Here is a 12,490-nt window from a genome sequence, read left to right on the forward strand (position 1 = left end):
AAACAGAGCCGCTAGAGCTCGTGTAACATAAGGTGCAGGAGCGCCCCGCCCGCAGTCACGGGCCTGGCCTTCCTCCCAAGGTCACCAGCAGGAGCCTGAGGACAGCTTCGATCCCACCCCACTTGGATCGAAGGGCCACTTTGCAGGGGGGTAAACTGAGGCCCCGAGCAGGGAACCCACTCAGCTCCATTCCTGCGAGGTTACCAGCTTTCTGGCTTCTTCCCACCCCTCACCCACAGGGGAGCACGGGCCTCAGGGGCCACCACAGTGTGCTCTGCAATGTGGCCTCCGTGCAGGCAGACCCTGGAGTTCTTTGAAAGGGCAGCCTTCACCTACGTCCTTTTCCACCTCCACCACCCTTGACTTGGGGCCCCTGTAGACCTCTGGACCCTCCCCTTACCGCCCCCCTCCATTTCCCTTACCCCCTCCCAACACGAACAGAGCCTCAGGAGCTGGCCCAGCAAGCGTGCAAATGGAGGGCCGAGATGGGGAAGTTTATTTTCTAAGAAATCATCTAAATACATGGGGAGTATTTTTAGCCCCTGGCTCCCTCCCAGATGCCAAATCTAAACAGGGGGCCCAAGAGACAGCCCGTCAGGGACACCGAGCGGCGCGTGGAGACTGGGTGGGACAGGGTGGACCCCACCCTGTCCAGGCCCAGAGGTTGGATGACTGTCGGGGAGAAGGCTGGCTGCAGAGCTGAGGATGCAGAGAATGACTGCGGCCTCTGACAGGTGCCCCAACCCCGCCGTATGCCTCAGCACCCTGTCCATGTGCGACCGCAGGAATACACCCTTAGAGGATTGTCCTGGAGCCCACGGTGGCTCCAGCAGGCATTCACTGAACATGCTGGGAGCCGGGGAACTAGAAGTCAGGTGGTGGCCCAACTCTTCAGCCATGGAGCCTTCCCCAGGCCTAGCCAGCTGCAATGCTGGGGGCGGGGGGGCGGGGGGTGTGTGTATGTGTACACATTGTTATGCCCAATGCAAGGACTCAGAAGTGAATGAAAGTAGAGCTAGGGGCTCCTTGTCATGCCCCCTCATCTCTGGGGGAGCTGTGTCAGGAGCCAGGCCAGACTGGAAGGACTGATACCGAAGCTGAAGCTCCAATATTTTGACCGCCTGATGCCAAGAGCTGATTCACTGGAAAAGACCCCGATGCTGGGAAAGATTGAGGGCAGGAGGAGAAGGGGCGACACAGGATGAGATGGTTGGATGGTATCACCGACTCAATGGATAAGAGTTTGAGCAAGCTCTGGGAGATAGTGAAGGACAGGGAAGCCTGGCGTGCTGCAATCCATGAGCACAAGGAACTTCAAACCCTCTCCTGAGATGGGCTCTGCAGGGGTGGGGGCCGCTCTCAGGAGCACACCAGCCCCTCTCCTCCAGCCTCTGGGATGTGGGGCCAGTCCCTGGGGGTGGAGCTGCCCACCGCCCGAGTGACTGGCCCACAGTGACCTTGCTGTGTGCGGAGCACCAAGGGCACCTGCCTGTTCCGGGCTCTGCTGGTTAGGTTTATTACTGTGGGGTCAGAGGGGTGGGGTGGGGGGGTGGTAGTGCGCCTTCAGCCGAGGGGGGGCGGGTTAGCAGAGAGCTGGGACTTCCTGGTTCTGCTGCAGCGTTATTAGTCACCAAATGTTGCCTGGAGGGCAGGGGTGGGGGTGGGGGGTGCCGGGGGTGGGGGAGGGGCAGTTCAGACTTCCAAGAGAGAGAGCGCTGAGCCTGGGAGGGGCGAGGAGCAGGGCATAGCTGAGATCTCAGATCACCCCCAGGCTGTATGGGAACCAAAGAGAACAGGTTTCAGTCCATACACCCCCTGCTGACACAAGCTGCCTGCTGTTGCCACAGTGACGGCAATACCCACCCCTCCACCACCACCCCACGGCTGTGTGGTCACCAGCTGAAGAGAGAGGGTGCTTATTCTTGGCCACAAAGGAGAAAAGGGAGAAGGAGGCTGCTATGGAGAGGGGGAGGGGGCATACCCTTCTCTGTCACCCAGGCCTAGCTGCGAGTGGTCAGGCCCTCTGAGGGTTTCGGAGCCTGAGAAGGCTTAGAGGTCACCTCCTCCAACCAGCTCTGCTCCAGAGGCCAGCAGCAAGCCAGGGCTTTGAGCATCGGATGCTGGAATCCCGGGTGTGCCGCCTGAGCCCACCAGACCGGAAGTCTGTTGCCCAGGCTGTTCCCATCGTCTCAGGTGGCCTTGCCCTGCAGTGGTGGTTTGAAGTGGGGCTTGGCTTCCCAGCCGGAAGTTGAGACTGGGAGGTGGCAGTGAAAGCCTCGAATCCTAGCCACTAGGCCAGTGGTCAGGGAAGGGCCCTGGGCCTTCAACTTCGCAGAAAAGAATTCCCACAAAGACGGAAAGTAGTGAAGCCAGTCAAGTATTTATTAGGAGGCAAAAGTGTACAGTACGTGTGCATAGACACACGGGCAGCCTCAGAGGGAGAGTCCTTGAGTCGCACCCTCATGACAATTTAAATCAGTCACAAGGGGCATTTCTTCCGGGTTTCCTTTGGCCAATCTTTTTTGACTGACCTGGTTCACAGTCCATCTTTGATATAGCTCAGGATCCTCCCATGTGTACACAAGCATCTTAGCCCAGATGGATTCTACCGCAAAGGACTATGGGTAGAGTATCCCTTGACGTCACTCTGCTTTGACCTCCAAGGAGCCTTTCTGCAGTTATGTGGTCGGGGAGATCTCCTGACTTGGAGAATGAGAGATGTGGTCTGGGGAGGGCCCAGCTTCCTGCCTTAATTGTCCTGCTCTTCTTGTCTTGGAGCTTCAGTCCACAGGGAATGAATCCGCAGTCACTTTACCCCGGGGGGGCCCATCTACCTCCTGCCTCACCTGGACCAACTGACCAGGGCCTGGCCCTGGCCTCAGGGCCCCTCTTCACCCAGTAAAGCCCGTTCTTGGCCTCTTCCTGTCTCACACGCCTCCAAAATCCACTCTCAAAATCTATCTCACGCTCTTCCAAAACTCCAGCCCTGCCCTGGGGCCCCTCAACCCCTGGCTCCTGGGGCCTGGCTTGGCTTGGGACCTGCCTCTGGAGTCCCAGAAAAGACCTTATTTCTTTCTCCCTGTTTTTTGGACCCTCCTCTCCACACCTGCTACCTCCTAGTCTTACACACTGGGCCTCTCCCCACTGCCCGTTCTCCGCGCTCTCTCTCCTTCCTTCCCTCCACTCCAGGCATGAACACTTGCTGGCCTCCAGATGGCCCCCGCCCCCTTCAAGTCTTCCAGTGGGCATTCCTACCCGCTGAGTTCTTCCCTGACTACCTTCACTTCCTGGTTCAGCTGTCTTGCAGCTCTAACAGCCTTCTGATACACTGTACAGTGTGTCTCTTTTATTTATAGTGTCTCCAGCGAGACTGTGAACTCTAGGATGACAGGCATTTCTGTCTGTCTTATTCCCTGCCATAACCCCAGTGCCTAGAACATAGATGAGCAAGAAATATTGAGGCAAAGCAATGAACTCCACCACCCACCCTGCGTAGGCTCTGTGCACACACTTTGTCCGTAGTACAGGGCATAAAGGGCAGGCTGGGTCTCAGCTGCCTCTGCTTGGGGTTCCCTGGGCAGCCTTCACCAGCCTCCTCTCCTTTTGGGGCCTCTGCGTGTGTGTGTGTGTGTGTGTGTGTCTGTGTGTGCATGCATGCGCTTAGTCGCTCAGTAGTGTCCAATTCTTTGAGACCCCCACGGACTACAGCCCGCCAGGCTCCTCTGTCCATAGGATTCTCCAGGCAAGAATACTGGAGTGGGTTGCCATTCCCTTCTCCAGGGGAACTTCCCGACCCAAGGATCAAACCCAGGTCTCCTGCACTGCAGGCAGATTCTTTATCAGCTAATTGACCAGGGAAGCCTTTCTGGGCCTCTGCTTCCTCTCTTATATAACGAAAGGCTGGACTGGAACTTCTCCAGCCGTAGCTGTCACTGTGTTGGAACTCTGAAGTCCCTTCTCCGTTTCTCCAAGTGGGATGTCATCGACAGGGAATTCACAAAGGTGGGAGGGGTGCCTAGTGTCCCTGCTCAGAATAAGTCTCCAGGCCTGCGGTCCCTATCCTGGCACCCTAGGATGGGTTGAGAAGAAAGACAGCCATAGTTGTGGGAACTGAAAACAGACTTTCCTGGCCATCCAGTGGTTAAGAATCCGCCTTCTAATGCAACGGACATGGGTTTGATCTGTGGCTGGGGAACTAAGATCCCACATGCCTTGGGGCAACTAAGGCCACCTGCCACAACCACTGCACCCAAAAGGAAAGATCCCAAGAGACACAACCAAGACTCAACACAGCAAAAAAAAAAAAAGGCGAAACAAACCAAAAAAACTGCACAGATTTGGGAAAGTTTTTTTCCAAAAATAGATCCATATTTTAATCACCATCATAGTCCAATCTGAGAAGCCTGAGGGACAGAGGTCAAGCCCTCTTAAGGGCTGAGACCAGAGGTCAAGTGTCCAGGAGGGAAGGGTCACCGGAGGAAGCCCACCGTCAGGCAGGCGAGCACGGGGGCCAACAGGGTGGGCAGCGGCTGGGACAGCAGCAGTCCTGGGGCCCCGGACCTGAAAACCTGGCGCTGGCCCAGGCTCTGCACGGGCCTGACATTGTCCGTCATGTTCACTGTCTGCTCGTGGTCATAGAACAGCTTCTGGGAGAAGGCCAAGATCTGTGGGAGGGACAGAGCTGTCAGGGAGGGAGGCGGCAGTCGGCCCTGCTCACTGTGTGTCACGCAGAGGAAAAGAATGAGGGATGCAGGCTGGCGTCTGGGGGTGGGGTGCTGGGGAGGAGCTTCCTAAGCAGGGGGGACTCTCGGTTTGGAGAGTGCATGGTTCCTCTTCCCACCGTCGTATTATCAGAGCAGAGTGCTTCTCAAGGTCGAGGTGCCATCAGCCTCACCTGGGGGCTTGTCCGGCGCCCTGCGCCCCCACCCCCGGGACGGCTGGTTTCCGGGAGCCCGGCAGGGGAGACTGCGCCCTCGGGTGGGCCCTGTGTACCTGGTCCCTGTGGAGCTGTACTGGCTTCTGGAACACGGTCCAGACCACCTTCTCGTCGCAGGTCGGTGTGGTGAGCGAGCCCAGGTAGCGGAAGTAGTGCCTCAGACTCTCCTCCTCAGGGAGCAGGTCAAAGAGGCTGATGCTGCTTTCCATTGTGGTGTTCATATCTGCGGGGACAGAGGTCACCCCCTCACACAGCTCACTCAGAGCTCAGGCCCCCCACCCTGTGGACTTTCCTTTAAAAAACAATACATATATATATATATATGTATTAATCTATTTGGCTGTGCTGGGTCTTAGGTGCAGGCCTTGGGGTCTTTAGTTGCAGCATGAAGAATCTGGTTCCCTGACCAGGGATCGAACCCAGGCCCCCTGCACTGGAAGCACAGTCTTAGCCACCGGGCCACCAGGGCAATCCTTGGACCTTCCTTGTAGGACCAAGTCTCCACCTCCACCCCTGCTCCTGCAACCCCCACCTCCCAGTCCCCGCCATCGTGACTCACTGGGTCTGGGGATGGCAGACAGCGCCTCCACCAGGGGCTGGAAGTTCACATTCTTGGATCCGTCCTGGAATGGGAGGGAAGAGGGCTTAAGAGAGGCTTGTGGGGGAGTGGGGTTGAGGCAGGCAGGCAGTTTCTAGGACCCTGAGAAGCTCTGGGCTCCCCACATGGGGGTACACAAGTCACTGAGGAACAGAGGGGACTTCCGAGCCTCCCCAGCCCCCTCCTGCCTTGCTGGGATCCTGGGCGCCTGAATCCTAGGAACCAGCACTCTGACCCTGGGGGTGGCGGCCCACCTCCACCATGAAGGCCAGCACCGCGACCTCATCTTCGGCGAACTGGTTCTGGCTCGTGTTCCTGGATAGCCCCTTCTCTTTCTCGTGCACTATGTGCATCTGGTCAGGGGTGAGTGGGATGGAGAGAGAGCCCGTCAGAGCGTGGACCGCCTTCCTCGCCCGAAGCAAGCACACCCAGGGCCCAGCCAAGGTGCTGACCCCCCGGGAAGAGGTCCCTCACCTCCATGGCAAAGTGCTCCCCGTTGAAGGTGTGCTCCGAGCCCCGATCCATTGCCTTGGACCAGTGCAGGTGTAGCTGCTTGGCTCGGTACCGGGTGCTCAGTCCTCCTCCAGTGATCGAGGCCATGTCCCCCAACGACACCATCACTGGAGGGCACGGGAGGGTGCAGGGTCCTCGCACCCACCTCCTAGTCTCTCCCAGCCCCCATCCCAGCTTCCCCCAGGCAGGACCTCCTCTCCTATGTCCCTCCCATCCCGGGCTGAGGTCCTGAAGAGACAGGGCGAATGGCACAGCCTGGCCCTTCCCCTGGCCCCTCACTGCCTCTGCACGCCACCCACTGCCCACCTAACACTCGGCTCAGCCTGGTCCCACCCCTGCTTCAACCCCCTCCACGCGTGGCGCCCCAGTGTTTTCAGGGCTGTGTCCAAACTCCCCAGCCTCCAGCCTGGCTGGCTGATCCTGGGCTGGCTCTGTCCTGCATGCACACAGGGCTACACGCAGCCCCTTGAACACCCCAACTGTTGCACGCCCCCGTGCCTTTGCACATACTGTTCCTTCTTCCTAGAACCTGTCTCCACTCCACCCCAAACTGCTCTGATTGAAAATACCACCAGAGCATCCCCTCCTTCCCCAGGCCCACCCTGCTCTCCCTGTCTACCCCTCCCCTCCACACAGGGCTTGTTGGCCCCTCCCATGGCAAGGGTGCACCTCCCAGGAGGAGCCCAATCCTCCAGTCCTCAGGTAACATGGGTCCCAAGCCCAGGTGCCCTGCTGCCCTGCCCAGGGCCTCCACCTCACACGCCCGATACCCACCTGTATGCCCGTTGTTTTGCACGACCCACCGGTGCTTCGTGTTGTAGCCAGAGAAGGAGAAGCGCCCCAGGTTTGGGTCCAGCTGAGTCTTGGCTGTGACAATATTGATGGGGGACTGACGGTTGTTCTGGCAGCTGCCTTCCCACTCGTCTGGCCCTGAGCAGAAAGGGAGGCTGGGCTGGGAATCAGGGGCGCCTGGCACGAAAGTATGGGGCCCTCCACCCCACTCAGATCCAGCCAGGTTCAGCAAGGTCCTCCTCTGGAGGCCAGCAGACTGAGCTGGGGGATGCCCAGCATAGAACTCCGCCCTCTCCCTCCTTCCTCCTCAGCATGCACACGCACGCGCGCGCGCACACATACACACACAGAGTCAGCAAGGCATCATGTGGGATGGAGTGGAACTAGGCTGTGAGCTCTGGGGTTCAGGACCACCTCGGATGCTCAGCTGTGAAAGGAGAACGCTGGTGATACCTGCTTCCTGGGGGTTCTGAAGTTAAAAGGAGCTGGGTGGGAGAGTGAAGGGAAGCCGTGGAGTCCCCTGGAAGGGCCGCTTGCGAAAGGACCCCAAGACCTGACACTGAGGCTTGTCCGGGCACTGGGGGGCAGGAAGGCGCCCCCACCCCACACGCCGGGGAGCCGGCATCTGTGAGTCTGGGCCTCTGACACTGGGGGACAGGGCGGGGGCGGGGAGTGCTGTCCGGCCAGCAGAGGAGGCAGCAAAATATGCTCCTCCCTTTGATGCTGCTGCTGATTTATTTCAGAGGACAGAGGGCTGACTTCTTAGGTGACAGAGGCGATGACAGGAGGTACCAGGAAAAAGTCCGGGTCACTCTCCATCCCGTTCCTGAGCACCACGAGTGTGCGTGTGTGGAGCTGATATCTGCCTGCAGCCACCACCACCCCTCATCCTTCCCACCCTCCCTGGGTCTCCATTTCTGCCTGGACAGTCCCTACCCCAAGACTCCCCACACTTACCCAGGCAGGTGTAGTTGGAGGGCTTGGCTTGAATCTGGTAGCACCAGTGCGACGCTGAAAGGGAGAGGAGGGACGTGAGGCCTGAGCAGACGCGTGTCAGGGTGGCTGTGTGCACCCCTCTGTGAGTGTTGGTGACCTGTGTGCACACAGATAACTGTGTGTGTTTGTGTGTGTGTGTGTGTTTACGTGGTGAGTCAGAGGCTGGGAACATCCCTGCAGTCAGAGCCCGGCTTGGCATGGGATGGAGCTGAGGTCCTGCCTGGGGCACAGAGGGCCCAGGAGGAGGAGACTTAAGAAGAAAAGGTAGGGATGGAGAAGGAGGCGGCCGAAGCAGCCAGGCTCCGGGTGTCCCCGACGCACAGCTGGCCCCCTGGGCCTTTTGCCTGGGGGACACTGGCCCCTCCAAAGCCGGTCAGCTCTCCCAAGGGGCCAGCATCACTGTTGTTCATCGGCCTCCCGCAACCAGACCTGGAAGGAGAGGCTCTGGGGAAAGGGGAAGAGGAAGATTAGGGCCGGGCACCTCCCTCTCCTAGGACAACACACCCACATTCAGCCTGGTTGCTTTCCCAGAGCTGATGGGTGATGGGGGAGACTAGGCCACCCCCTCCCCAGAACACGCCCCCTTCACCTAGGCCTTCTCCCCTGTCCCGCTGCTTCAGTCCTGGTGAGGGTCCTGACCTTGCCTTCTGACCCCCCACTCTGCCTCAGGACAGCGGAAACACCATCGCCCCCCAAAAAGGCTGTGTCAGGAATGTAGCGCCCCAGTGAAAGATTTGACAGGAGGACAAGCTGTGCAGGGAGGCCCTCTCCTCTGAGACCTCTGCTCAGTGTTTCTGTAAACCTGAAACTGTCTAAAATCAGTCCACTGATTAAAAAAAAGACTGGGCCAGCATAGTGGATGAAGCATTTGATCAGAGCTGGAATTCTTAGGTGGGCCACTTACAAGCGGTGGGTTTAGGGATAAGTCACTTAATCTGAGCCTTAGTTTAGCCGTGTGTAAAATGGAACTAATCCCACCCACAGGGCTAACACCACCCACTCGGAGGATGGGAGGGAGGATTAATGAGAGAGTGTTCCAGGGAGCCTGGAATTTAGTCAAGTCCTTCCCTTTCCCTTGCCTCCCTCCCTCCCTCCCTGCCCCCTCCTGTGGGGCACAGATGGCCAAAGTTAAGGAGGGGCTGAGAGGAGGGAAATGAAGTGAGCTGGAAAGAACTCAGGGATGAGGAAATTCCTAAGAAAAGCACAGCTTCTCCAGCTCAGCCTGAGCTAAGGCCTCTGAGCACGTCCATCTCCACCCAACCCAACCTCCTCTGGGGTCCCTGCCATGAACATGAGATGGGGAAGGGGCAGGCTCTCATAGGGAGGTGGGAGGGAGGCCAATAGAGTGAGCATCTAGAGGACCCTGGCCCCCTACCCTCCCCATGCCCCCCTCACTCTCCCCCATCCCCCCTCCCCCATCCCTGGGAGCCACCCTGGGTTTCCCAGTCTCCAAGTTCTGGAGCAAACGCTTCCCCTACTTTGCTGGCACAGCCTCTTTCAGCGATGGAGCATCCCTGCAGTGTCTTTCCCAGGCCAGTCTGTCCCCTGCCTGGGACAGGGCTCTGCTGCGCCCTGTCTCTGCATCTGGGTAAGCCCCACGAGGGGCAGCAAAGGGTAGCGGCCACTTCCCATCCAGGCCCCTCTTGTGCACGGGCAGAGGTCTGATGCTGGAGCCCATCACCTGGCCTCCAGTCCTGCTCTGAGTCTAGCTTCTTCTCTGCAGCAGACTTCCTTAACTCTTCTGAGCCCACTAGCTTCCTTTCTTCCCCAGGCAAGAGGAGCTGCCACAGATCTTCCAGACCCAGTGTCCACAGACACACTGGATGGGGAGTCAGCTGCAGCCATAAAAGGCTCCCTGTGTCTCCGCCTCTCAGAGGTCCTGACGGCACATGGGGCCACTGGAGTTGAGCCAGCCCTTCCCTGTAACTGAAGCCCAGGCGGAAGGGGTGTTCAGGGCAAGCCTGACCTGAGCCAGGCTCCTCAGGACCCAGTTCTGGCAGGTGGAACCCCCATCGCCTCCCCAGAGCCCATCTGGTCCAGCCTGAGCTCTTCTTAGGAATTTGCTCTTCCCGCTTTCTGGCTGCAGCTGCTGGGGTTATAATGGTGACCTCTGATCCAGTGTCTTAATCACAGAGACTTTTGACCTCCTTGGTTGAGTGCCCTTGTAACTACCCTCTTCAGGAAGCCAAAGCCAGAAAAAATGTGATGTTGATGAGGCCAAGGCCAGGGTCAGGTCTGTATCCAAAGGCTGAAGGTAGGGGCCGGTTTTTAGGCAAGAGATGGCAGGCTCAAACCAGCTTAGGTTCTGTGCTGGCTCGTGAGCCGGCAGCTTTTGCAGATGACTTTCAGCTCGCAGTCTCAGGCCACTTCCCGGGGGTGGGGGTGGGGGGGGGGGAAGGAGAGGAGTGACTTGCAGGTCTTTGCTCCGAGCTCTGGGTTCTGCTCAGACCCTCTGCCCTGACCAGGGATGGACTGAGGGAACGGCCATTGCCAGTCACTCAGCTCCGGCCCCCCACCCTTGACTTACCCACCCGTCCAGCCCCCTGCTTTAGAGATGACTGAAGATGTTCCCTCTGGTGGACCTTGCTCACTCCGCCCTCCAACTCCAGGGGGAGGGAGCGATCCTGAAAACCAGCTCAGCAAAACCCAAATATGCCCCGGGCAAAGTCTCCAGCCTTCCAGCCAGGCCTGGAGCTCTACAGGGGCCTGAGACCCTCTCCGCTCCTCTCTCCAAGGCAGCGGACACCCTGGGAACTTCAGTGTGCCGTCTGGTCACCCTGCAGCCTCAAGCTCCCTAGGAGATGAAGCGAGGGACAGCGCTCGGCATCTCCCAGTCAGAAAGCCCCAGCACTTCTGGGGCGCACAGCTTGTACGAGGGGGTGGCTGAGAGAGGCTCCTGGCTTCCTGGGCCCAGGCCAGTGTTGGAGCTGTCAGAGCCACGTGGCTGCGGAGTGCCTGCCATGTGCCACACTAAGCACTTACACCTACTGCCTGACTTGAATCCTTAGAACGGTACCTGACGTCAGAATTACTTTCTGTTTTGTAAGTGAGGAAACTGACTTACCCAAGGAGGAAGCTGACTTACCAAGGAGGAAAGTGACTTACCCAAGGCCATGCAGCTACCCGGCAGCCACATTAATTGCAAAGCCGTTTCTCTTTCTATAAGCCCAGCGGCTTAAGTAGGTTTCAAACCTCCAGCCCTGTATACAAAAATGTTCACATCCTGCCTTCTCTCTCAGGATGCCTCTCACGTCCCCACCACGGGCCAGCTAAGTCTCTCCTGAAAGAGACACCCACACCCTCTTTCTCTGCTACTGGGGGGGAACCCTCACCCTTGACTCACTTCCAGGGAAGAGCATCTAGCTTTAGAGAGGAGATGCGGCCAGGTGGACCCCAAGGACCATCCAAGGGGTAGCTGAGAACGGGAGTGGCCGATGGGGGCCTCCTTCCAAGGAGATGGTTCCTCTTGGGGTGTGGAGAAAGTGCCAGATCAGACTGGATCCCCGTGCCCAGACGCCGGAGGCGCCTTCAGCTCCTTATCAAATATTAACACCCCTCTCCTGCCACCTCCCACCTAGGCGAATAATTAAGAGCTCGGCCTCACAATTAATCTTTAAACGAAAATCACCCTGGCCGGAAAGACCGGCTTGGCCGGGACCTCGGGTCTCCGGAATCCCCCCGCCAGGCTCCATACACGGGCGCTGGAGGTGAAGGGTGCTGGCAGCCTCCCGGGGGCAAGGAATCAGGGCGGAGAGTGGCGATGCCAGGGCCCCACGGCACCCAGTTTGTTGCCCTTGGTCCGAGCCGGGGTTAGCCACCAAGCACGGACAGCGACCCACGACAGGCCGAGGAGCACGAGCAAGGGCGTGACACGCCAGAAAGGGTGAGAAGCGGAGGCGTGCGCGGGGCCGCCCAGGGGAACATCCTTGCCGGCAGCCCTCACGGCGCCTGGAGGAGGACCGCGGGGCCCGAGCCCCTGCGCTGGTTCCCCGGCGCCCGCCCCGCCCGGCCGCACGCGCCGCCACATCTCCGGCGGGCGCAGCCTGGGCGCGGGGCGGGCGCGGGGCCGGAGCGCCGAGGCACCGCTGAGGGGCCACCGAGGGGTCCCCGGGCCGAAGCCCTCGTTCACCTGCGCGGGCCTGGGGCGGGGCGGCGGCGAGGACCAGGAGCGCCAGCAGCAGCCGCATCCTGCGCGGGAGCCGAGCCGGGGGTCGCGCACCGAGGAGGTAGCAGCGGGTGCAGCGGTCATGCCGACCCGGGTTTTATAGCGGAGCCGCAACGGGAGGGAGCCCCGACAGCAGGACGCGGGTAGCGGCTCCTCCCCCTGGCGGAGCCTCCCCTCCCCTGGCCCTCCTGATCAGAGCGCCTCCGCTCCCCGACTAGCGCTCCCGCCCCGCCCGGGGTCACCTTTCCACCAGTGCGCGGGGCCCCCTCACCTACCTGCATCGGAGGCTGTGCCTTCCTCCCGGCTCCTCCCCATCCCACACCTGCTCTCCTGTTGGGGACTGGGAGAGCGATGTCGCAAGGTACTCGGGCTACACAAGGGTGGGGCCCCAGATTCCTGCCTTGGATCGTGTTGGCGTGGACCCCTGCGCCGCCTTCTCCCCTCGGGAGCAGCCCGCGGCGGGGCTTGGACCGGGCTGGGGTTAGAGGCT

At 59.7% G+C, this 12,490-nt stretch overlaps 1 protein-coding gene across 1 annotated transcript; it reads right to left on the reverse strand.

Moving 5' to 3' along the window:
* Window positions 1-4,469: 4,469 nt before the first annotated feature.
* Window positions 4,470-12,071, reverse strand: CA4 (carbonic anhydrase 4). The gene is made up of 8 exons (XM_068978894.1): window positions 11,965-12,071; window positions 7,797-7,850; window positions 6,822-6,977; window positions 6,009-6,154; window positions 5,789-5,887; window positions 5,496-5,559; window positions 4,993-5,159; window positions 4,470-4,664 (listed from the first exon to the last, which is right to left on the reverse strand). The coding sequence occupies exons 1-8, from the start codon at window positions 12,020-12,022 to the stop codon at window positions 4,470-4,472; spliced, it is 939 nt and encodes a 312-aa protein (XP_068834995.1). The 5' UTR covers window positions 12,023-12,071.
* Window positions 12,072-12,490: the final 419 nt, after the last annotated feature.

The sequence above is a fragment of the Capricornis sumatraensis genome, chromosome 8, assembly GCF_032405125.1.
Source record: "Capricornis sumatraensis isolate serow.1 chromosome 8, serow.2, whole genome shotgun sequence".
In the NCBI taxonomy this organism is placed as follows: domain Eukaryota; kingdom Metazoa; phylum Chordata; class Mammalia; order Artiodactyla; family Bovidae; genus Capricornis; species Capricornis sumatraensis.